Raw genomic sequence first — 20,843 nt, 5'->3', positions numbered from 1 at the left:
CCGGGCGGGAGGGACGCAGGGAGGGACGGGGGAGAGCTGCGTCCCCTCCCCGGGCAGCAGATCGCCTCCGGCGGTAGCCACTGCATGGCAGCGATGCAGCCCCCGGAGCCGGGTCCGGCCGGCGGAGGTGAGTGCCAAGACCTGATTGATTTTATTCCCCCAAAAAGCTACGCACCCCTCACCCCAGCCCCCTTTTCCATCGGATCAGCCTTTCCTTGCGGTGGTTTCCCACAGCCGGGCAGGGAGGCAGGTGGTCCATCCTCCCCCGCCGGTTCTCCCATCCCCTTGTCACCACGTCCGAGAGTGTCAGTGCTGAACTGAAGACGCCTGCATCCATCCGGCCATCCATTCCTAGCACCCATTCATCCATCTATCCTCTCATTCATTCATCCATCCAGCGCCAACCCGGCTACTCAGCAGCCCCTTATTTTCCTTTCCCCATTTCCACCTTGCTTTTAAAACCACCTCCAATTCCGTAAGATACCAGCCTCCTGCTCATGCTGCACTGCAGCCCCCAAAGATAAAGTCCAGCAAACTTTCAGGTTTAATATCACAGGTTTTGGGCAATCTCATTACAGTCTTTGTTATTGCTCCTGCTTACAAAGCTGGTTCACGCATCTGATACCGACTGTCTGGAGAATCTTGGGCCCTCGATCTCGCTAACTCCTGCCTGTCCAAGAGGCTCCTTCTCCGGTGTCAGCTGCAACCCCCCCCCTCCCAGCGCCTTTCTGAGATGTGTTGTCCGAATCCCACTCCCAGGATCGGGGTATTAGGGGCTGGATAGAGCCCTCCTGCCTGCCGGAACCTTGAGGTGGTCCCGGTGGCTGGGAAAAGCATCTCGGCTGGCGAGCTGAGCACCGGCATCGGCGCAGGGATAGGGGGATGCTCCAGCCACCCATCACACAGTGGCTTTGGAAGGCTGTCTCAGCGCAGGGCTGACCTGCAGGCGCTTAGGCTGAGCCCTAAAGCTAAACTCTGCTTTTCCTCGCCTCACCACTGCAGCCTGGATTCTCCCGGAGCCAGTCCCGTCACCGCTGCAGGCAGCTCCTGCCCACGCCCGGCATCCTCCCGCATCCCTGCTTGCGTGCGGCTGGGGAAGCCCGAGGGTGGGAGCTGCCGAGCCTCGCTCCCCGTTCAATCCGTGGTGACAAAACGCCACCCCCGAGCCTCCATCAGAAGCTCCCAGATAATGATCAGAATGACAACTATCGCTTTAGATGTGAGAGTAGGGGAGGGTGTCCTCTGCCCCAGCCCTTTTCCCTTGGTTATTTGCCGGGGAGAATAAGATTTTTCGGAATATCGAATCGTAAACCTGGGAAGCACAAGGAGAAGTGGCAGCCACCCAGGGGCAGGGATGTTCCCAGGCCAGCCGTGACTGGGAGCACACGGATACAGCTCCCATAAGGCTGGAGCATTGGAGCGTCGGGATGTGGATGTGTCTTCCTTGCATCACCCCTAAAACAAGGCCCACGAGATCAGGGTGTCTTCTGCACTAATTCCTCATCAAAAGAATGATGCAAATAATAATGACATCAAGTAATAACGATATAAAACAATAGTTGCATCAAACGCTAATGATATCAATGGTATCAAATAATAATGATGTAAAATAATAATTTGTCTGAGGTGCAGCAGAACCTTGAGCAGTGTAACCCAAGGAAGAGGAGACTTCTTGGGGCACGAAGATGAGTCCAGCAGGACATGTCCCAGCCAGTCTGGTCACTGGAATAAATATGAAATCCACCTCTGGAGGCATTAAGAAATGAAGAGAATAATTACTTTATTCTCTCCCGGCTTCATTTTCCTGCCTTCCCTTCCCCAGGCCCTTCCAATGGCACCTGGTGGCCCAACTCCAGCACCAGCCACCTCCTGAGGGAGAACTACACCTTCCTGGCATACTACCAGCATTCCTCCCCTGTGGCCCTCATGTTCATCCTGGCCTACACCTTCATCTTCCTCATGTGCGTGGTTGGCAATGTCCTGGTGTGCTTCGTCGTGGTGAAGAACCGCCAGATGCGCACGGTCACCAACATGTTCCTGCTCAACCTGGCCATCAGCGACCTGCTGGTGGGCATCTTCTGCATGCCCACCACCCTGGTGGACAACCTCATCACAGGTGAGCAGGGCAGAGGAAGGGGAGAGAGATGAGGAGTGGACAGAAAGTGGTTTTTGGCCATTTGTGGTAAAATAATGCTGCATTTGCATATTTGTTTGAAGTTCAGCCATTCTTCACCAAGCAATGCTGAAAAAAACCCTCCTATTTTTTCTGCATCCACCTTCTCCTATGCTGGCTCAGCTCTGCCTGTTGACCTTTCCAAAGATAAGGGAGCTGGGAGGGCTCAGCTGCAGCAGCAGCCAGGCCATAGGGCAGGGTTTGTATTTATTGATTATGGGGTGTGATTTATTTATTGCCTTGGTATTGGGGTCAAAGAAACAAGATGAAAGTCCTTCTGATTGAGGGTCCCAAAGTCGGTAGGAAAAATGTCAGCCACCATGTTCCTTGAGTTTCTAAGTGCAATGTGCATCTTCTTTACCAATTTTGGGGTTCTTCTTCAAGGATCCATGCTGCTAAAGGCTATCTCCACACAAGCCCCCTGTTAGGAGCAGGACATAGCATCCCCCAGCAACAACACTGGTGGATGGGAACACCTAAAGGGAGCTGGGTGAGCCAGAGGCACCTACACCTTCCATGGTGTCCCCTCACAGGCTGGCCCTTTGACAACACCATGTGCAAAATGAGCGGCCTGGTGCAGGGCATGTCCGTCTCCGCCTCTGTTTTCACGTTGGTCGCCATCGCTGTGGAGAGGTACGTTGCCGTGGGGACGTGTGGGGACATGGGGACCAAACAATCTCCAGCAGGTCCAGGTGCCCTGTGTGGTTGCCATTGCAGGAAAGCTCCTGGGAATCTCAGGAGTATGTCACAGATCTCCAGGAGGACCACAAAGAGGTCCATGGGGCATTCCAGCAAGACGTCCTTCCCCACACAGGGCTGAAAACACCAACCTATCTCTGCCAACAAAACGTGTAAAAAGCAACCCACCCTCCCTCCCTTGCCATCCCTGCTCCTGGCCACCCTCCTTCCCCAGGGATGTCCCCACCTGGTGCCCAAAGCCACCACCAGCTGTTCTCCCACAGGTTTCGCTGCATCGTCCACCCCTTCCGGCAGAAGCTGACGCTGAGGAAAGCCCTGCTGACCATCGCCATCATCTGGGTGCTGGCTCTGCTCATCATGTGCCCCGCCGCCATCACCCTGACTGTCACCAGGGAGGAACACCACTTCATGGTGGACACCTACAACAACTCCTACCCTCTCTACTCTTGTTGGGAGGCCTGGCCCGAGACAGGGATGAGGAGGATCTACACCACCGTCCTCTTCTCCCACATCTACGTGGCTCCCCTCGCCCTCATCGTCATCATGTACGCCCGCATCGCCTTCAAGCTCTTCAAGTCGGTGGCGCCTGCCCACGGCGGAGAGGAGCCGGAAGGGAGGAGGATCTCCAGGAGGAAGGCCAAGGTCATCAACATGCTCATCATCGTTGCCCTCTTCTTCACCATCTCCTGGCTGCCCCTCTGGACGCTGATGCTGCTGACGGACTACGGGCGGCTGAGCGAGGGCCAGCTCCGCCTGCTCACCGTCTACGTCTACCCATTCGCCCACTGGCTGGCCTTCTTCAACAGCAGCGCCAACCCCATCATCTACGGCTACTTCAACGAGAACTTCCGCCGGGGCTTCCAGGAGGTCTTCAGGGCCCCCCTCTGCCAGCGCAGGCCCTACACCCCCCGGAGCCACGGCCGTGGGATCCTCTTTGGCACCCGCAACCGCATCTTCACCCAGGCACCAACCAGCGACTCGCCTGCCGTGTCCAAGTCGGGGCCGCCGGCCCTGCGCCATGCCGGGGTCCCTGCGTGGGATGGCTGAGGAGCCATGGCGACCAAACCACTCTGGACCAAGGGCTTGTGGGGTGGGGAGTGGGGATTTGCCACATTATGGCCACAAGACAGCAAAATAAAGGTGTATCCTACTGATGCCTTGTCCCTGGACTGGCTCCTCCACTTCCCCCATCCATCCTGAGGGACCCCAGCTGAGCCCCCTGGCACCAAAGGCCCCTACCAGAACTCCCCTTCCCCATCCCCAGTGCAGGCACAGGGCGAGGGAATGCAGGGATCCAGAATCCACAGGGCTGTCCTGTGCCAGGCTTGGCCATGCCATGGACAGGCATGCAGCACCATGTCGTGCTGGACCAAGCCATGCCATGCAGGACCATGCCAAACCACGCTGCCATGGCCATGCCAGGCAGGACCAAAGTGTGCCGGACCATGCTACCCAATGCCATCATGGCCATGGGGAATGAACCATTGGGATGGGCAATGCTGTGGCCGTGTTGTACCAAGCCAGGCTATCCCATGTTATCCCATGCCATCCCATGATATCCCATGCTATTGTGTCCCTGCTAGACCAAACCACTCCACTCCACGCAGGACAGTGCCACTCCTTGCATTTGTGGCCATTCCGGACCACATCCCACCCAGCTGCAGCGGCCATGCCATGCAAGACCAAGCCATGCCAAGCCAGTCCATGCTGTTACACCGAATTGTGCCATGCCAGATTGTGCCAGCCCACCCTTCAGTGGGCACGCCAGACACAATCACTCCAGGCTGGACCACGCCACTGCTTGCCACTGTGGCCATGCTGAACTATGCTGGGCTAGAACCATGCTGTGCTGGTCCATGCCAGTCCATGCTGTTGTGGCCATGGTGAGCAGGACCATTCCAAGCCAGGAAGGATCATTCCAAGCGGGGAAGAACCATTCAAAGCCAGAAAGAACCATTCCAAACCTGGCAGGGCCATTCCAAGCTGGACAGGACCATTCCAAGCCGGGAAGAGCCATACCAAGCCAGGAAGGATCATTCCAAGCCAGGAAGAACAATTCCAAGGCTGGAAGGACCATCCCAATGTGGGAAGAAGCATTCCAAGCCAGGAAGGACTATTCCAAGACAGGAAGGACCATTCCAAGTCGGGAAGGACCATTCTAAGCCAGGAAGATCCGTTCCAAGCCAGGCAGGACCATTCCAAGCCGGGAAGGACCATTTTAAGCCAAGAAGAACCATTCCAAGCCAGGAAGGAGCATTCCAAGCTGGGAAGATCCATTCCCAGCCGGGCAGGGCCATTCCCAGCCGGGCAGGACCATTTCCCGCGCCGCCGCGTGGCGAGGGGCGGGGCGGGGCCGGGCGCGCGCGGCGCCTGCGCAGTGCCGCCCCCCCAGCCCCGGCCGGTGGCGGTGGCGAGCGCGGGCGCGTGCGCGGCGATGTCGCGGTACGGCGTGGAGGAGCGCGCCGGGCCCCACAGCCCCGAGTACCGGCTCTTCTTCAGTGAGTGCTCCCCTCCTCCCTCCCTGCCCCTTCCTGGCCCTTCCTGGCCCGCCGGCGCTCAGCCTGAGCCCCCTCGGCTGGGAGCTGCCGGCGCGTCTCACGCTCGGCCACCCCCTCCCTTTGCCTTGCAGAGGATGCTGCCGGGCGCTACATCTCCCCATTCCACGACATCCCCATCTACGCGGATGCCGGGAAGGTAAGAGAAGGTCCTGGAAACACGCAGAGGATCGAGGAGTCGTGAAACATCCGGGAGATCCGGGGTCCTGAAACATCCAGGAGATTGGGGGATCTGGGAACACACAAGTGACCGGGGGATCTGGGAACACACAAGTGACCAGGGTATCTGGGAACATCCCGGGGTCCTGAAACATCCAGGAGATCAGGGAGTCCTGAAACATTGAGGAGATCAGGGGATCTGGGGACACACAGGGAATCAGGGGTCCTGAAACATCCAAGGGACCAGGGGGTCCCGCAACCTGAGACACCTCAGGGGAGGCTCCCAGCTCCCGACAATGCAGGAGCACCTCATGGAGTCATTCCCGGCAAGGAATGGATTTCTCGGGTGGAGCAGCCCAGGAGAGGAGAATGGATGATCTCATTCTCATTTTTTGCGTCAGAGATGCGAGTGGTTGGCTCGAGCTTACCCATGCAAAACCCCGTTTTGGGTTAGCTAAGCAGAAAACTGCTCTTTTTTTTTGCTATATCTACACCCATTCCTATGAGTGCTGCATGATATTTCAGGCTTGGGTTTTGGCTGCAGCATGGCTTTCAGTATAATCCGACACTGAACAGAGGGTGAAGATGAACAGGTTAAATTCCTGCTCTAGCATCTCCTGGGACCTCGTGCCTGGCAGAACCTGCCCCTTGCAGTGCTGCAGGGCTTTCACATCCTTCTAGCAGCCAGTAGTTAGTCAAATTAGGCTGTTCTGAGAAAAAAATGTCCCAGATTCAGGAAATCAAAATGGTTGTGTTTCAGTTTTCATTTAATGTTTTTTTCAGTGGTACTTCGGGCTCTTTGACTGTGTCCTTTACTGTTGTAGCTTGTTTCTTTCTCTGGCATGTAGTAAAAATCTGTGCAGCTCGGGAAATGTAGTGGAGCAAATACTACTTGTTAGAGAGAGCTGAAATTCAGAGGTGGGGAGTGGTTCTGGGAAAGGAAAAAGGAATATGCAGAGCTGAGAGATTAACTTCTAAAAAGCAGCTGATTGAGCTACTGAGGTGAAGGTGATGGAGCTACCTGAGGTGCTGTGGGAAGTCTGAAATGGCTTTTGCCTTCTCAGAGAGGAAAAGATGGATTGTGGTCATCAAGGACAGTGGTGAAGCAGTGGCCGAGTAGGGAAGCAGTTCTCAGTGCGGGTGCCTGGCAGGTAACCCAGACAAGGAAAATCCAGATAATGCTACGCTCTGCAGACGCCTACAGAACAGGGGAGGAAGGAGGAGGGGAGTGAGTACAGAGGTGAGGGGAAGTTCCTTGAACTGGTAATGCTCTAACGAGGGAAACTGGGCTGCTGGTGTGCCCTCAGGCATGCAGTGCTGCTGCCAGCAGCTCTGTGCCAAGTCATTCAGAGAAATAAGTCTCAATAGCTGAAGGTCGCAGTCCCAAAGTTACACAATAGTGCTGGTCCCATGGGGCTCTCTCTGTGGCTGGAGTGCCTCAGCACTGAGGTTTTATTCATCACTTAGCAGGTGGGCTGCCAGCTACCTAACAGAGCCCAGCTCAGAGCAAGACTGTCCCACTCTGTCTGGGCCCCTTGATCTTTATCCTCAGACTCCTAAGACGCTGAGAGGATTGCAGGGTGGTTTTTTCAGTCTTGGGCTGGGCTGTGTTGACCTTACCTGGACCTGTGTCATTGCAAAGGGATGACCTTGGGCTGCTTTCTGTGTGTCTTTGGCCAAGTTGGACCATCAGTCCTTACAAAGATGTAGCCCCAAGTCATCTTTCCGTGCCTGCAAAGCTGTAAATGCCCAGCCCAGCCTGTTCCAGTTGCCTCATTCCTTCCCTCCAGTTAGGAATAAAAATAGTTCTGTGCCTTTCTGCATGCAAAATGCAAATGAGCAGTGACCCCCTGCAATTAAGGGGTTGTAATAAAGCTCTGCTAGGGAAAGGTGTGGGCAAAGTCAGTGATGTAACAGCACTTGTTGCACAATATCAATCCAATTATGGGGCAATACAGGTTCGAGGGACTTTGCCATGCTAATACTGCTTAGGGTGGGGATTAGAAACCTTGCCCAGGCCAGGGAGCAAGGTTTGACTTTTTGTCAAAAAGACATAATCTCTTCAAACAACAGATGTTAAGGTTCAGGCAGGGAAAAGCTTGTTTTCTTGGAGAGGAGGCTGACATTGAACTCTCAGCCCAGCTGGATCAACAGGGGATGTTTTCAAGTGTCACCTGTAAACAAGATACAGTGAGATGTGGTTCTGCATTTCTCCCCCACGTTTCTATCCTGACATGATGCCACTAGAAAGGTCTGCTTTTACAGGAGTGTCAGCTTGGAGAAAGGGCATCCTTCCCTATATTATGACTAGAATATTTGGGAATCATGGTCTCACTCTTTCAGGGCAGTACATAGATACCCACACTATTAAATAGATGGCTTGACCTGTTGGTCTTGTCTTTTCTGAATGGCCAGAGTGGCTCTTTCTGGAGCACTAAACACTTTGTATTTAATAAATATGGCCCAAATCCCATTTTGTTATGTCCAAGGTAGTTTGTATGCAGCTGTTTACCATTGACTTAACCTGTTCCTGTAGCCTAGGAATGTGATGGGGATGTTTGTAGGTGGCAACTGATGGAGAACGGGTGGGAATCTCAATCTGGCCTTTGGGGTGTTTTGTGGGATTCAGCTTGGAGTGACTGACTGAGCTACAGGACTTTTATCAGCTGTCTCAAAATTAGCACTGAAAAGAAAACCCAGCAGAAAAAAACCTTATGGTTTCAGGTGAAGTGGCTGGTTTCTGTGCTCACCTGTGTGTGTTCCCTAGTTTAAAGTGTGGCCCCAAGATTCCTTCCCACTCACTGCTCTTCTGCTTTCTTCAGAATGTGTTCAACATGGTCGTGGAGGTGCCTCGATGGACAAATGCTAAAATGGAGGTAACTACACTACACTTCTAGTCTTAATCCTGGGCTTTGCTGGTCCCTCCTCAATCCCACCCTCCAGAATCGGAGTGGTTTCGAACTTCTCCTATGAATACTTGCTTAATGCTGGAGGTTTGATGTGGAGGCTGAGATTGCAGAAGTTGGAATGCCTTGGTGTTGTTCCATGGCTTCTGATTAAAGCAGTATTTTATGGCTCTTAAGCCCATGTCATCCCAAGGCTTGTAAGTCTGCTGGAAACCATATCCCAAGGGATGACAATGCAACAGGAGTGGTTCGGTATCTGCCACCGGTATCAGCATCATTTCCTGACCTCTTGGCTTGTCTGTTCCATTAAAAAAAATCAACTTTTTTATTCATAAAGGGTAAAGCAGAGGGATTTATTTAACTTTTCTTTCAGATTTCCACAAAGGAACCCTTAAACCCCATCAAGCAAGATGTGAAGAAAGGGAAACTGCGCTTCGTAGCGAACGTGTTTCCCCACAAGGGCTACATCTGGAATTATGGTGCCATCCCACAGGTACTGTGGTTCATCCCAGTGGCTCATCCATCCTGGTGGGGAGGAGGGGAGGATACCTGTGATTGCCACTGTATTAATGAGCAAAAAGGTCAGCAGAGAGTCTGACCTGGAGTGTGGTATTTGCAGCTGGATGTGCTGAGGGAGAGAACCTGTCAGGAAATCAGAGATATTTTACAGCAGAAATCCCAAGTTTTAGGCTTCTATCTGATGTTATAAACAAGTTCCCTGAAGGATGAGCAGCTGCTGCTGATCCTCAGCTGCTTGGAGAAGGGTTGGGCAGGAGCTGGTAGGTCCTTCTCTGTGGCAGGAGGGAGCTGTCATCGTGCATCTGGCAGTGCAGTGCCTTCAGTTCCTGCCTGGCAAAGCACAAGGTTTTATCCTAATGGTGCAGGATTTAGGCTGAATCTTTATGGAAGACTCTCCTTGCCAACGCCCATCACTGCACAGATGTGCTTTCCCAGAAACAGCTGGCAAGGTGGGATCATGATAGTGGCATCTGGACACATGCTCTTAAGTGGCTGGGGACTGCTAGATAAAGAGGGACGTCAAACAAAGCTGTTTGTCTCTGATGTTCTCTAAGGCTGGAGTTTCCTCCAGGGAAATAAGCTGTCAGTGACAGATCACAGGCAAACACACTGAATTTGGTATTTCTGCCCTTGACAGTAGCACATGTCGAGTGTTTTCCCCATGTGGCTTAACACAGGGCCTTGAAGTTGAGTTGTTTCTTGTTTGAATGGTTTCTGGTGTCTGTTTCTTTGTGCACAATTGTGTTTTGAAGCCTTTGCTCTGTCATGTGTTTGTGGATGAAAGGTGTTTATGCATGAAGAGCTTAATACTTCCTGGTAGAGAAACGTGATAGTGTTTGTGAATGGCCCCACAGCACCACCCACGTGTAAAAACATTTTCCTGAACACTCTGGATCCGTCACAAGGTCCTGACTGCACTGGTCTTGTCCTGGTATGCAGAAGTTTGGGAAGAACATTCCTTTTTATACCTCAACCCCCTTAGGAGTACGTGTTCCTTATGATGCAAGTGGGCATGGAGTGCTTTTCACTCCTAATCAGGAGCCTGTTTAAAACAGCTCTTGTTTTTGAAGTCAATTAATTGGCTTCTGGAGTCGTGTCCTTCAGTGTTCATTCACCACTGTGGGTGAGATGCACTGGGGAGCATAGTGGGACTCCACATTCTTATCACTTCTCCAGGGTTAGCAGTGCCTTTAATTGTTTAATTAAAGGGAAACAATACACCCTGTCTGTCTTCCATCTCCACTGGACTGCTATCTGGATTTCAGGAAGCTTCTGCTGAGGGAATGAATAGGGAGAGGAAGCCAAATCAACAATTGCCCTTTATAGATGTGAACTTCACCTTTACACAGCTGTGGGACAGAGGAGGAAAGTTGTTGAAAGGGGTTTCATGGGCAGGAGGGATCTGCTTACCTTTTGGAAGATGAGACCTTTTCACTTGAATTCAGACTTCCCAGGCAGGAGGGAAACAGTAGCCCAAGTACCTGACCTGGCAGCAGGTGTGAAGTGGGCCATCCTCTGTTTATTCCAGGCAACTGCATGCCCGAAATAAACTTGCCTTTTACTACCTCTTTAAACCTGTGAGTTCTTATTCTTATGTATGGTTGATTTTGGTGTTGGTTTGTTTGTTTTTTTCCCAGACTTGGGAAGACCCAGGTCACAAGGATGAAAATACTGGTTGCTGTGGAGATAACGATCCGATTGATGTGTGCGAGATTGGAAGCAAGGTAATGCATCCTAAACGTCTCCTGAAACGTGTAATTAATGTCTCCAAAGTCAATTATCCAGGGACATTATTCATTTCCTACCTCCCCTCCCTTAACAATGATGTTTCCCTCTGCTGCCTCTGGAGACTGTTGCTGAGATGGGCCAGGGCTGATGAGCTGCTGACAGCAAGAGCTAATTTCATGGTACCTGGCTGCTTGCTGAGCTCCTGTTGTGCACTCCTTGGATGCATCGGGATGGACAGCAAGGCCTTTGTCCTCGCAGGTCTGCTCTCGGGGAGAAGTCATCCAAGTGAAGGTGCTGGGCACGCTGGCTCTGATTGATGAGGGAGAGACAGACTGGAAGGTAATTGCTATCAACGTTGAAGACCCAGAAGCAGACAGCTACAATGGTGAGTTACAGGGGGGAGGAGCAGGATCAGTGCTTCCCTTTGTCACCCCTGCAGGCGGAGGGCGCAGGGCTTGCTCCTTCTGTGCAGTGGTATTAATCAGATGTGATGCTGGAAGGACAATCCTAGAGCAAAATGTTTCACTGATGTTTGTCACTTGTGGCCAGTCCTCTGCACAGCCTGGCATTCCGAACGCTGTCTGTCCAGGGGAAGGAAAGGGATTGTTCCCCAAGCCTCTAATGAAAGCTGTTTAAATGTGTCCACACTCCTGGGGACAGTGGGGATACACCCTCTGAGGATGAAACACTAACTTCCCTGAGGAGATACTCACTGTATCTTCAGTCTGAAATGTTGCTAAGGCTGCTTGAGAAGGGGCTGAAAGAGGCGCAGCCCTGAACAACTCAGCAGAGCCCCATATATTTGTAATTCAGTGAATTCTGTTACTGTTTCTGGCTAACAAACCCTGTATCCCCTGCCAGACATCGAGGATGTCAGGAGGATGAAGCCTGGATACTTAGAAGCTACTGTGGACTGGTTCAGAAGATACAAAGTACCTGATGGAAAGCCAGAAAACCAGTTTGCTTTTAATGGAGAATTTAAAGGCAAGGTAGGATCACCTTCCTTTGCGCAAAGCACAGAGGGTTGAGCTCAGGGTGTGTGGGAACACGAGTGAGTTGCTGAGTGAATGGATTTTTATGAGGCTGCTGATAGTTGATTTCAGTTCATCCTGCTGTTTTTCCAGCCTAGTGAGTGCAGGAATACCAGAAAAAAATTGGCTGGGGTTATCACTGGGGTGTTGTCGAATATTTTCTTCATGTGGGATCACTTCAGGGCTGGGAGCCTCTGTGTCAGAATCAGGTGGAAAATACCAGGTTTATTTGCTCCAGCTCTGGAGCAAAGGCAGCTTGACATCACCCTTTGCCTCCCTTACCCGTTGGCTTTGTTCCACTGCAACCTGGTGCAAGTTAAATGTAACTCAGGAGTTAAAGCACTTCTTCCTTCAGGCATGAAGTGTTCCCTCACACCCTGTGAGTAAGGCTCTGCCTTGGCAGCGCTGCTCCTCTGCCTCTTCTCTGGGTTGGATCAGATAACTTAATGCTCCTGAGCAGGTGAAATCCTGTTTTGGTGTCCTCACTCCTGCCCTTCTTGGAGTGCCATGAGGGGTTTAGTGAGGTGACTCAACTACTCCCAGAGCTCCAGAGGTGGTGCAGAGGAGGGGAGTTCTTCCAAAAGCCCTCTCTGGGAAAGAAAATGGAAGTCATGAAGGACTTGAATGTTCCAGACCTTTGGCTGTAGCAGAGCACTAGGCTGGTCAGTCTGGAACACCTTGCTGCCCCTCAGGATGGGTGAAACCCGACAAGGAAACTGGAAAATCAGGTTAAAGAACCTCACACATGCTCTGCAATGTTTTATTTGGCTTGGTTTGGTATCAAACCAGGACATTTAGTGCCGGTGTTCACACCAACAAAGAACTGCATGTGTTTCCTTCTCCAGCTGGCAGGTTAATGCTTGAGCATATATTGCTCCTTTTTAAGGAAAGAGATTGATATGCCTGGAAACAAATTCATTTTTAAATAGTTGCAAAGCCAGATCAGCTGCATGTCTCTTCCTGCTGGCCTGAATTATTTGCCTGGAGTGGAAGTGAGCTCCTGCATAGGCCTGGATCAGGGAGCTGCTGGAGACAAACCGTGAGGGAGGAGCAGCAGGGTGGAGGTGCTTTCATAATGGAGCACTGGCCCGAGACTGTGTTCAGTTTCTTTTGGCCCCAAGCTCACTCTGTGACCTTGGCAGATCCTCCCATCTTGAAAGAAAACAATTCTCCTGTACAATCCTGGTTGTTTCTGCCAGGAGTTTCTGCTCTTCCTGAACGGCACCAAAGCGGAAGAGGTTTCTTCCAGACCCTTCCAGAGCTGTCTAAAATCAGCTCCTTGTAAGTGATAGTCTGGAGAAGGTGATCTGGTGCTTCCACATAACATGATGTTTATTCTCATCTCCCAACTTCAGGATTTTACCCTGGATGTCATCAAAGGCACCCACGAACACTGGAAAGCTTTAATAACAAAGAAAACTGACGGAGGAGAGATCAACTGGTAGGTTAATGCTTGTGGTAACGTGCACCTTCCTCTTCCCTAAACTAAAAACCCTGGAACTTCCCCTCCTGAGTGGTGCCATGCTTTCTGTTAGCTGCTGGCTGTCTCCCCAGGCCTTCCCCCTCCACTTGGCAGCTGTCAACTGCGATCCTTATTATTTCATTATTTAATGCTCCCTGTGGGGGAAGGCTGGGCTTGCACGTTCTCACAAGTGCCCAATGTCTTCCAGCACCAACCTGACGGTGTCTGACAGCCCTTTCTGCTGTAGTCAAGACTGTGCAAAAGCTACTGTGGATGCAGTAAGTACCAGTTTGAGTGGCCAAATCTCGGTATTATTATCAGGAAAAACGGAACAATTTGTGTGGTGAACTGTCTTCTCTGTGTGAATGGCACATGGCATGCTCAGAATGTTTTGGGTGGCTGAGCACCTGCTTCTGGTTTAACAGGATGGATGTGGAGCAAACCAGACATTCCTCCAGAGGCTTCTCCCTGCCCTTAATCATCCAAGAGATGGAATCCCAAACAGAGTTTGTGTGGAGGGTTAAAATTCTGAGCTGTAGCTTGGCTGTCAGCTGTTCTGAGAGGGTTTTAATATTTGGATTTCCAAGAGCTTCACAGTACAGGTCTCCCTCTGACAAAAGAAAGTCTAATTCCCCAGGGATTTTGCACTCTTCAGAATGAAGACCTTGACATTCCTGATACAGTTGTCCTGTCCAGCCTCAGGAATTAATTGTGTCTCCCTAGACTTGAAGAGTACTGCTGTTGGCAACCTGAAAGGGCTTAGAGGGAGGGGACAGGAAAATCGAAATGCAAATCTTGCCTCTCTTCTACGAGTCTCTCTGTAGCCTTGGAGAGACCTTTAAAACCATTGTCTTGTTTTCTGAAGTGCTGGTATCCCAATTAGGGGTCTCAGTGAGGTTTTTGAAAGCCCTCATGGAGGATGTGTCACCAGACAGGGATTTTCTCTCTCTTTGGTTGCTGAATACCAAAGGGAAGCTCAGGGAAAGCTCTTCAGGGGAGTCGTCAGAGTCCTTCATGCCTCTATTCCTCCATATTTTTTAAACCAACGTTGTAGGTTTTTTTTAAAAAAAAGCAGCTGCCTGCACCTGTGTAGACTCTGGAGTGGGAGCTGCTTGTGCTGGGAATCAGATGACCCTGGAGCCTGCACTTGGAGGAAAGCACCTCGGGCACACCGAGGAATCTCCGGAATGGAGAGGCTCCAGGAATGACAGGACACTGCATGTGAGCTCAGTTGTTCCCTCACAGCTGACCAGGGTCTTAAATGGTGCTCAGGAAAGGCTTGTGCAGCCCTAAATGATGTGTGGAGAGTGCAAGGACACCTCTGGTCTCTGACAACACCCTTCTTGTTTCAGGCACCGCCGTGTAAAGCTGCCAGCCCCATCCCACCTGAAGGTGAGTCTCAAAACCCACCCTGACATCCCAGTACTGAGCAGGGGCTTCCTCAGAGGAATTATAGGAAAATGAGGCTGTGAGCTAAACCTGGATGTTGTAGCCAGGGCAAGGCCCACGGGCAAGCTGAGGGCGGTGTTGGGAGCAGAAAGAGGAGCTAGGCTGACAATTCCAATCCCTTCATGGGGAACAAACCTGTGGAGAAATGTGTGTCTTCCATGTGGGCATGGGAGTTGGAGGTCAAATGGCTTTGCCTCCCTGAGTCAGCTGAACCAGAGGGAAGCCTGGCTTGCTGTCCTTGCCTGCACCAAGTCATGGGTGCTCCTAATGGCAGCCTGAGCAAGGATGACTACTTTGGGAAAACCACACAAACAGGGTTGTGCCAGAACCTGTTTGCTGTGCTGAGGAGCTGCTGCCAGGAGCAGAGGAAGCACCTGAGCTGGAGGTGACACATACATACACACTGCCACGTGACTACTTATATATAAGTATATGTAATAACTGGGTGGCTCACAGGGGACTAACCCCCTCCTTTTTTCTGTCCCACACAGTTGACAAGTGGTTCTACTACCAGAAAAACTAAATCCCGAGGATGGTGGTGAGACAGCTGTGTCCTTCCCACCGAGGAGCTGCCACACGCAGGAATAGAGCAGAAAAAATAGCTTCAATGTCAGCAAGAAGACCTTGCCTGTAACTTTGCTGATTAGAATTCCATACCTAGCCGTGATGTGTCTGCCGAGGCCTGGTGGAGGCTTGAAGAAATAATTTATAAAATCCAAACGCCCTGCTTGTGCATGGTCATGCGTTGTGCTCTAAGTCGTGACAGGAGGTCACTCACCTGGGATGTGTATGGATGCTAGAAATAAAAAACTACTGAAATCCTGTGCTGTGGGGCTCCCTCTCCTTTCCCTCCCTGGAGCTGAGGCGTCACGAAATCACAGGATCACTGAAGTTGGAAAAGAATGCAGAAATCATAGAGTCAGCCTGTGGTACTGAGTGCCACGTCCAGTCTTTCCTGGAACACCTTCGGGAATGGTGACTCCGCCACCTCCCTGGGCAGCCCCCTCCAAGTCCAGTCACCCTTTATGTGAGGAAATTCCTCCTCATGTCCAACCCCAGCCTCCCCTGGAGCAGACTGAGGCCATGTCCTCTGCCCCTGCCCTCAGTGCTGGGTTTGTGGTGAGGGCGGCTTCACGGGGTCACTGGGCGCCGTGCCCCTCACGAGAGACGGGGGCGGTCTCGAACCCGGGTCCCCGCGGTCTCCAACCCGCGCGCTCCCGGCGCCGCCCGCCGCAGCCCCCGGCGCGCGGGGCCAGCGGGGCCGGAAGCGGGCGGGGCGCGCGCTGACGCGTTTCCGGCGGGGCGCTGGCGGCGGCCGCGGACGGGACTCGGTGGCGGCGGCGGCCCGGGGGCAGCCGGGGGTGAGCGGCGGGGGTGGCTGCGTGGGCCGGCCGGGCCCGGCGGGATGCTCAGCGGGGCGGCGGGCGCCTGGCAGGCCCGGGCGAGGGGCGGCGGCGGCGCGGGGGGGTGACACGCAGGCAGGGCGGGGGCGGGGCGGGGGCCAGGCCTCGCCGCCCGCCCTTGAGGCCGGTCCCCCTCAGCCCAGTGGCCCCTCATCCCCTGTCTCCTCTCATCCCCGTTCCCCTTCGCCCCCGCTCCCCCTGACCCCCGCCGGCCTCGGGACTTCGATCCCCCCGTCCCGGACCCCCTGACCGCGGCTCCCTTTAAGCACCGACGCTTTGTAACTCGGGGTTTGGGTTTTGTCCCCCACAGGCATTTTATTTCCAGAGATGTCTTTCATCTTCGAATGGCTCTACAACGGCTTCAGCAGCGTCTTGCAGTTCCTAGGTAAGGCCTCGGCTCCCTCCGTGCTTCAGCAGCCCCCGGCAGCCCCCTCTGGGTCGGTTTGGCTTCTCCCATTGCCAGTATCCCATAAAAGTAGGGGCAGCTCTGGCTAGTGCAAAGTCTTGTGAGGAAGGGGCTTTTACACTGGTGCAGAGAAACTTTCGGAGTATTTGGAGGCGTTGGGCTCCCACTCAGGTGTTTCTCTTGCTCTTTAGAAGCCTGGGAGCAGCTGGCCTGGCGCCTAGGGCCTGTCCAGCCCCAGGCAGAGGTGCTGCCTCGCCAGGGAGGGAACCCCGTCCTCCTCGTCCTCCTTCCAGAGTCCTGGATTCCAGTGGAACTCCTTGCTGGAGGATGGGGTGCCCATTCTCCTGATCACCATTTCCCGTTGGTAACCTTTGGGAGCTTTCCCGTGGCAGGCACGACAAAAATCAGTTTATGCCAAGAAAAGACGTGTTGCTCCCTGCTTTGCACTTTTTCCTAGACAAGTCGCTGCTGTCTTTTGTGAGTTTGTTCAATTTTCACATCTTGGTTGAGATTGATCCGTAATATTCTGCTGCACACTGTGCTCTGCTGCTAGGATGAAAGAATGGAATCTTCATGGGAGCACAAGCTTAGGAAATGCCCATTGCTGTAAATGTGGCTTGGAAAAAGCCTGTTTAAGCTGCGTGTGTTTTCCCTGCTGCCCTGTGTCCATGCTGGAAATGTGCACAGGTGGCAGCAGAGCTCTGAGAAAGGGCTTCCCCAAAAAAACAGCGTAGGCAGCACAGCGTTCCGGCTCTGGATGAGCCTGCTGGAGTTTTCCTCTTGCTTTATTCCTTCTCCTCGCAGGTTTGTACAAGAAGTCTGGAAAACTGGTGTTCCTGGGGTTGGATAACGCAGGGAAAACCACTCTGCTGCACATGCTCAAAGATGACAGGCTGGGTCAGCACGTCCCCACGCTACATCCCAGTAAGTCTCCCTGGGAAAAGCCTCCTGGCGTGGCTTTTCCTCTGGAATTTTGGTGCAGGAAGACACCTTGGTGGCAGCTGTGCCTGGGGGATTTGAGGGTCTTAAAACTTGAGCTGAAGTTGCAGCTGCATTGTGCTTCCCCAGGCTGAAGTGGATCTGTGTTTTCTTCTCTAGAAATGCCCAAGAACTGGTGTAGATCAATTAACAGAAAGGGAAGATTTTCCTAATGAAAAATATAACAAAGGGTAATAATTGCAGGTTAAAAATTATTTTCTGCTGCTCGTGATTTTATGAAATGGCTCCATTTCGGCCACTGAATTTCTCAGGAAGTGCAGGGAATTCCTTATTGGAGGAGCGTGTGTGATGCCAGCATGAATGCCCAAGAAATTCTGTCTGTCACAACTTCCTTGTTCTCCTGAATCCCAGCCTGTGTTTTCCATTTCAGCATCAGAGGAGCTGACGATTGCTGGAATGACCTTCACGACTTTTGATCTGGGTGGACATGAACAAGGTAAGGGGGAAAATGACCAAAAATAGATCTTGACGAGTGTCAGCAATTAGCAGTACCTAATTATTTGTTGCCTGGATTTATTTATGGAACAACACGTGGAAGCGACCTCCTGGCTGTAGGATTGCTTGGGAGGAAATGCTGCCAGTTCGTGCTCTGCTACCTGAAGTATTTTTACCTGTGGAAGACTCCGATATAATTTAGTTTGAATAATTGATGAATTTTTAGTTCTGCACTTTTTAGAAGTTTTAAACACAGTTTTTTTGCCCTTTTATACACAAAACTGTTGGAAGGAAGACACTCTGGCTAAAAAGGGAGCCATGGTTGCTGAGGTTTGGTGGAGTTTTCCCTGTGTGGAGATTTCACAGGGCCAGGTTTGTCCCTTGTGTCTTCCAGCTCGCCGGGTCTGGAAAAACTACCTGCCTGCCATCAATGGGATTGTCTTCCTGGTGGATTGTGCAGATCACTCACGACTTATGGAATCCAAAGTTGAGCTTAATGTAAATACACTTCTCTTCTTTCCCTTCTCCAAGACCTCTGATCAGCCAAATTATAAATAACAGCCATCTCTCCCAGAGCTGGAGGAGCCTGGATGTCCTTGCTCTGGGTTAACTGTGGGTTGAGTTCAGGGGAGGCTCAGGTTGGGCATCAGGAGGAATTTCTCCATGGAAAGGGTGCTCAGGCCTTGGCAGGGGCTGCCCAGGGAGGTTTGGAGTGCCCATCCCTGGAGGTGTCCAAGGAAGGGCTGGACGTGGCACTCAGTGCTCTGGGCTGGGGACAAGGTGGGCACTGGGCTTGGACTCCATGGGCTGGGAGGGCTTTTCCAGCCTCAGTGGTTCTGTGAGTCTTCCACAGGAGTATGGAAGCCCCAGAAATGAGCCCTTGGTCACAGAACTTTAGACAAAACCATTTTCTTCAGGCAACAACTCCTTTTTCAACTTCTCTGCTCAACTCTTGTTGGCTCTTGCACACAGGCATTAATGACAGACGAGACAATATCCAACGTGCCAATCCTTATCTTGGGAAACAAAATCGACAGACCAGAGGCCATCAGCGAGGAGAAACTGCGGGAGATTTTTGGGCTCTACGGACAGACCACAGGAAAGGTAGGGAGGCATCCAAATCTTGGGTTGTCACAGGCAGGGGAGAGCTTGCCTGTTTCCTTGCAGATTGAGGCCTGATTGAGTTGTTACTGGGAATTTGTCCACTAATTGGCCAAGGTGAATCAGTAATAATAATAATAATGTGCCTGAAGGGAGCCTGCGAGAGAGAGACTGGTTAAAAGCCATGGAGCAGTGGGACAAGAGGGACTGGCTTGCCAGAGAGCAGTTCAGATAGGAAAGTGGGAAGAGATTCTTCTCTCTGAGTGTGAGGAGGCCTTGGCACAGGTTGCTCAGAGAAGCTGTGGCTGCTCCATGCCTGGAAGTGTTCAAGGCCAGGTTGGACAGGGCTTGTGGGACCAGGCAGCGGGGTGGAATGAGGTGATCTTTAAGGTCCCTTGTAACCCAGACCTCTGCTGATGCCCTTGGCCAAGTTTTGAGGCTGCTGGGATTGTCCAAAATGCAGTGCACACACTCAGGGGCCTGCGAGAAGAGCTCCCCTGGATGGCTGTGGCTCTCCAGGCGCTTCCCTGAGGGCACCAGGGGTGCAGACGTGACTCCTGTTTGGATTTCCCCAGGGAAATGTGCCACTGAAGGACCTGAACGCGCGCCCCATGGAGGTGTTCATGTGCAGCGTGCTCAAGAGGCAAGGCTACGGTGAGGGCTTCCGCTGGCTATCGCAGTACATTGACTGATACTGGCACGGACACGAGAGTTTTACTCCTCTGGACTGATCCTGTTCACAGCTTCCTATGGACTTTTCTATTAGAACATGGAAGGCTTTCCAAGTGCATCCTGGCATTGTCCAAGAGACTCCTGGTTTTCCGGCTGCCCTTATGGCACAGTGGTGACACCACTCTTTTCCACGCGGCGAGGAGGCAGCGCCGCTCCTGAGTTGTCCCTGCCAGTTGGGTGACAGCGGAGCTGCTCCAGTCTGGGAAGGCAAAACTCTGCACGCTGCAATGTAACAGCTGAAAAAGAGAGCACGTCTCACCACTGTGGTTAATTGACTTCAAAAACAAACACACAAAACAGAAAAGGAAAAAGCAATTATATTTTTTAAAGAAAGTGTTAATGTAAATGGTGTCCCTTCTAACTTTTTAGTTTAACTTTCATCTTGTTTGGTCCAGAGTCTGGTTTAGGGTTTTTTAAAAATATATTTAACGGTATTTAGGTATTTCACAAATTACTGAACCAAGGTATCACGATATTAGAAGTGCTCAATAAACATAGCATTTGGGCTTAACTGAGCTGTAGGGTGGCTGTGCTGTGTCACGCTGACCGACGACGGCGAGGTGCCGTTGGGACTGAGGTGTGCAATTCCAGCTTCTTTAGTTTACAGGGATTTTTTTTTTTTTTTTTTTCTTTAGCTGGGGAGGAGCACCTGGTGCAGGTGTTGGGGGTGGTGTCCAGTGGGAAGGGGCTGCCTGGTTCCCCCTCAGGCCAGATCCTTGAGGATCCTCTGGCTACGCCATCACAGTAAGAACCACGGAGCTGTTTTCGTTGTTGTAGCATGGAAGTGTTTGACATTTGCATATCATGAGGTGATTAATGTAGACTAAACCGGTTTCTTTTATACTCTCAACGGACTTTTTTTTTTTTGTCTGAAGTTTCATTGCTGTCTGGCACTCATTTTCAGTTCAATAAAGACATGTCTTTCTCCTCTGAAGGGGCAACGAGCCTCAGTCTGGCTTGGTGTTTGCTGGGCCTTTGGGGCCATCAGAACACCAGCCACGGAGTTCCAGAAGCGTTTGGACAACACTCTCAGGCACAGGGTAGGATTCTTGGGGCTGTCCTGTGCAGGGCCAGGAGCTGGATTCA

General features: G+C 52.0%; 3 protein-coding genes across 3 annotated transcripts; all 3 read left to right on the top strand.

Annotated features, from left to right (window-relative positions):
* Nucleotides 1–2: 2 nt before the first annotated feature.
* NPFFR1 (neuropeptide FF receptor 1) lies at nucleotides 3–4,026 on the top strand. Its single transcript, XM_088168719.1, has 4 exons — nucleotides 3–127; nucleotides 1,823–2,116; nucleotides 2,707–2,806; nucleotides 3,136–4,026. Exons 1-4 carry the CDS (start codon nucleotides 85–87, stop codon nucleotides 3,917–3,919), a joined length of 1,221 nt encoding a protein of 406 aa, XP_088024845.1. The 5' UTR covers nucleotides 3–84; the 3' UTR covers nucleotides 3,920–4,026.
* A 1,264-nt stretch (nucleotides 4,027–5,290) lies between these two features.
* PPA1 (inorganic pyrophosphatase 1) lies at nucleotides 5,291–15,505 on the top strand. The gene is made up of 11 exons (XM_014882293.2): nucleotides 5,291–5,370; nucleotides 5,502–5,566; nucleotides 8,409–8,462; nucleotides 8,866–8,985; nucleotides 10,649–10,735; nucleotides 10,998–11,124; nucleotides 11,601–11,728; nucleotides 13,126–13,211; nucleotides 13,441–13,510; nucleotides 14,585–14,624; nucleotides 15,173–15,505. Exons 1-11 carry the CDS (start codon nucleotides 5,307–5,309, stop codon nucleotides 15,202–15,204), a joined length of 873 nt encoding a protein of 290 aa, XP_014737779.1. The 5' UTR covers nucleotides 5,291–5,306; the 3' UTR covers nucleotides 15,205–15,505.
* Nucleotides 15,506–15,971: 466 nt separating this feature from the next.
* Nucleotides 15,972–20,691, top strand: SAR1A (secretion associated Ras related GTPase 1A). Its single transcript, XM_014882273.2, has 7 exons — nucleotides 15,972–16,042; nucleotides 16,395–16,469; nucleotides 17,295–17,414; nucleotides 17,860–17,925; nucleotides 18,319–18,422; nucleotides 18,897–19,028; nucleotides 19,601–20,691. The coding sequence occupies exons 2-7, from the start codon at nucleotides 16,412–16,414 to the stop codon at nucleotides 19,715–19,717; spliced, it is 597 nt and encodes a 198-aa protein (XP_014737759.1). The 5' UTR covers nucleotides 15,972–16,042; nucleotides 16,395–16,411; the 3' UTR covers nucleotides 19,718–20,691.
* Nucleotides 20,692–20,843: the final 152 nt, after the last annotated feature.

The sequence above is a fragment of the Sturnus vulgaris genome, chromosome 8 (assembly GCF_052056855.1).
Source record: "Sturnus vulgaris isolate bStuVul1 chromosome 8, bStuVul1.hap1, whole genome shotgun sequence".
In the NCBI taxonomy this organism is placed as follows: domain Eukaryota; kingdom Metazoa; phylum Chordata; class Aves; order Passeriformes; family Sturnidae; genus Sturnus; species Sturnus vulgaris.
Note: the sequence above shows the minus strand (reverse complement) of the source record. Positions and strands in the feature narration are given on the sequence as shown.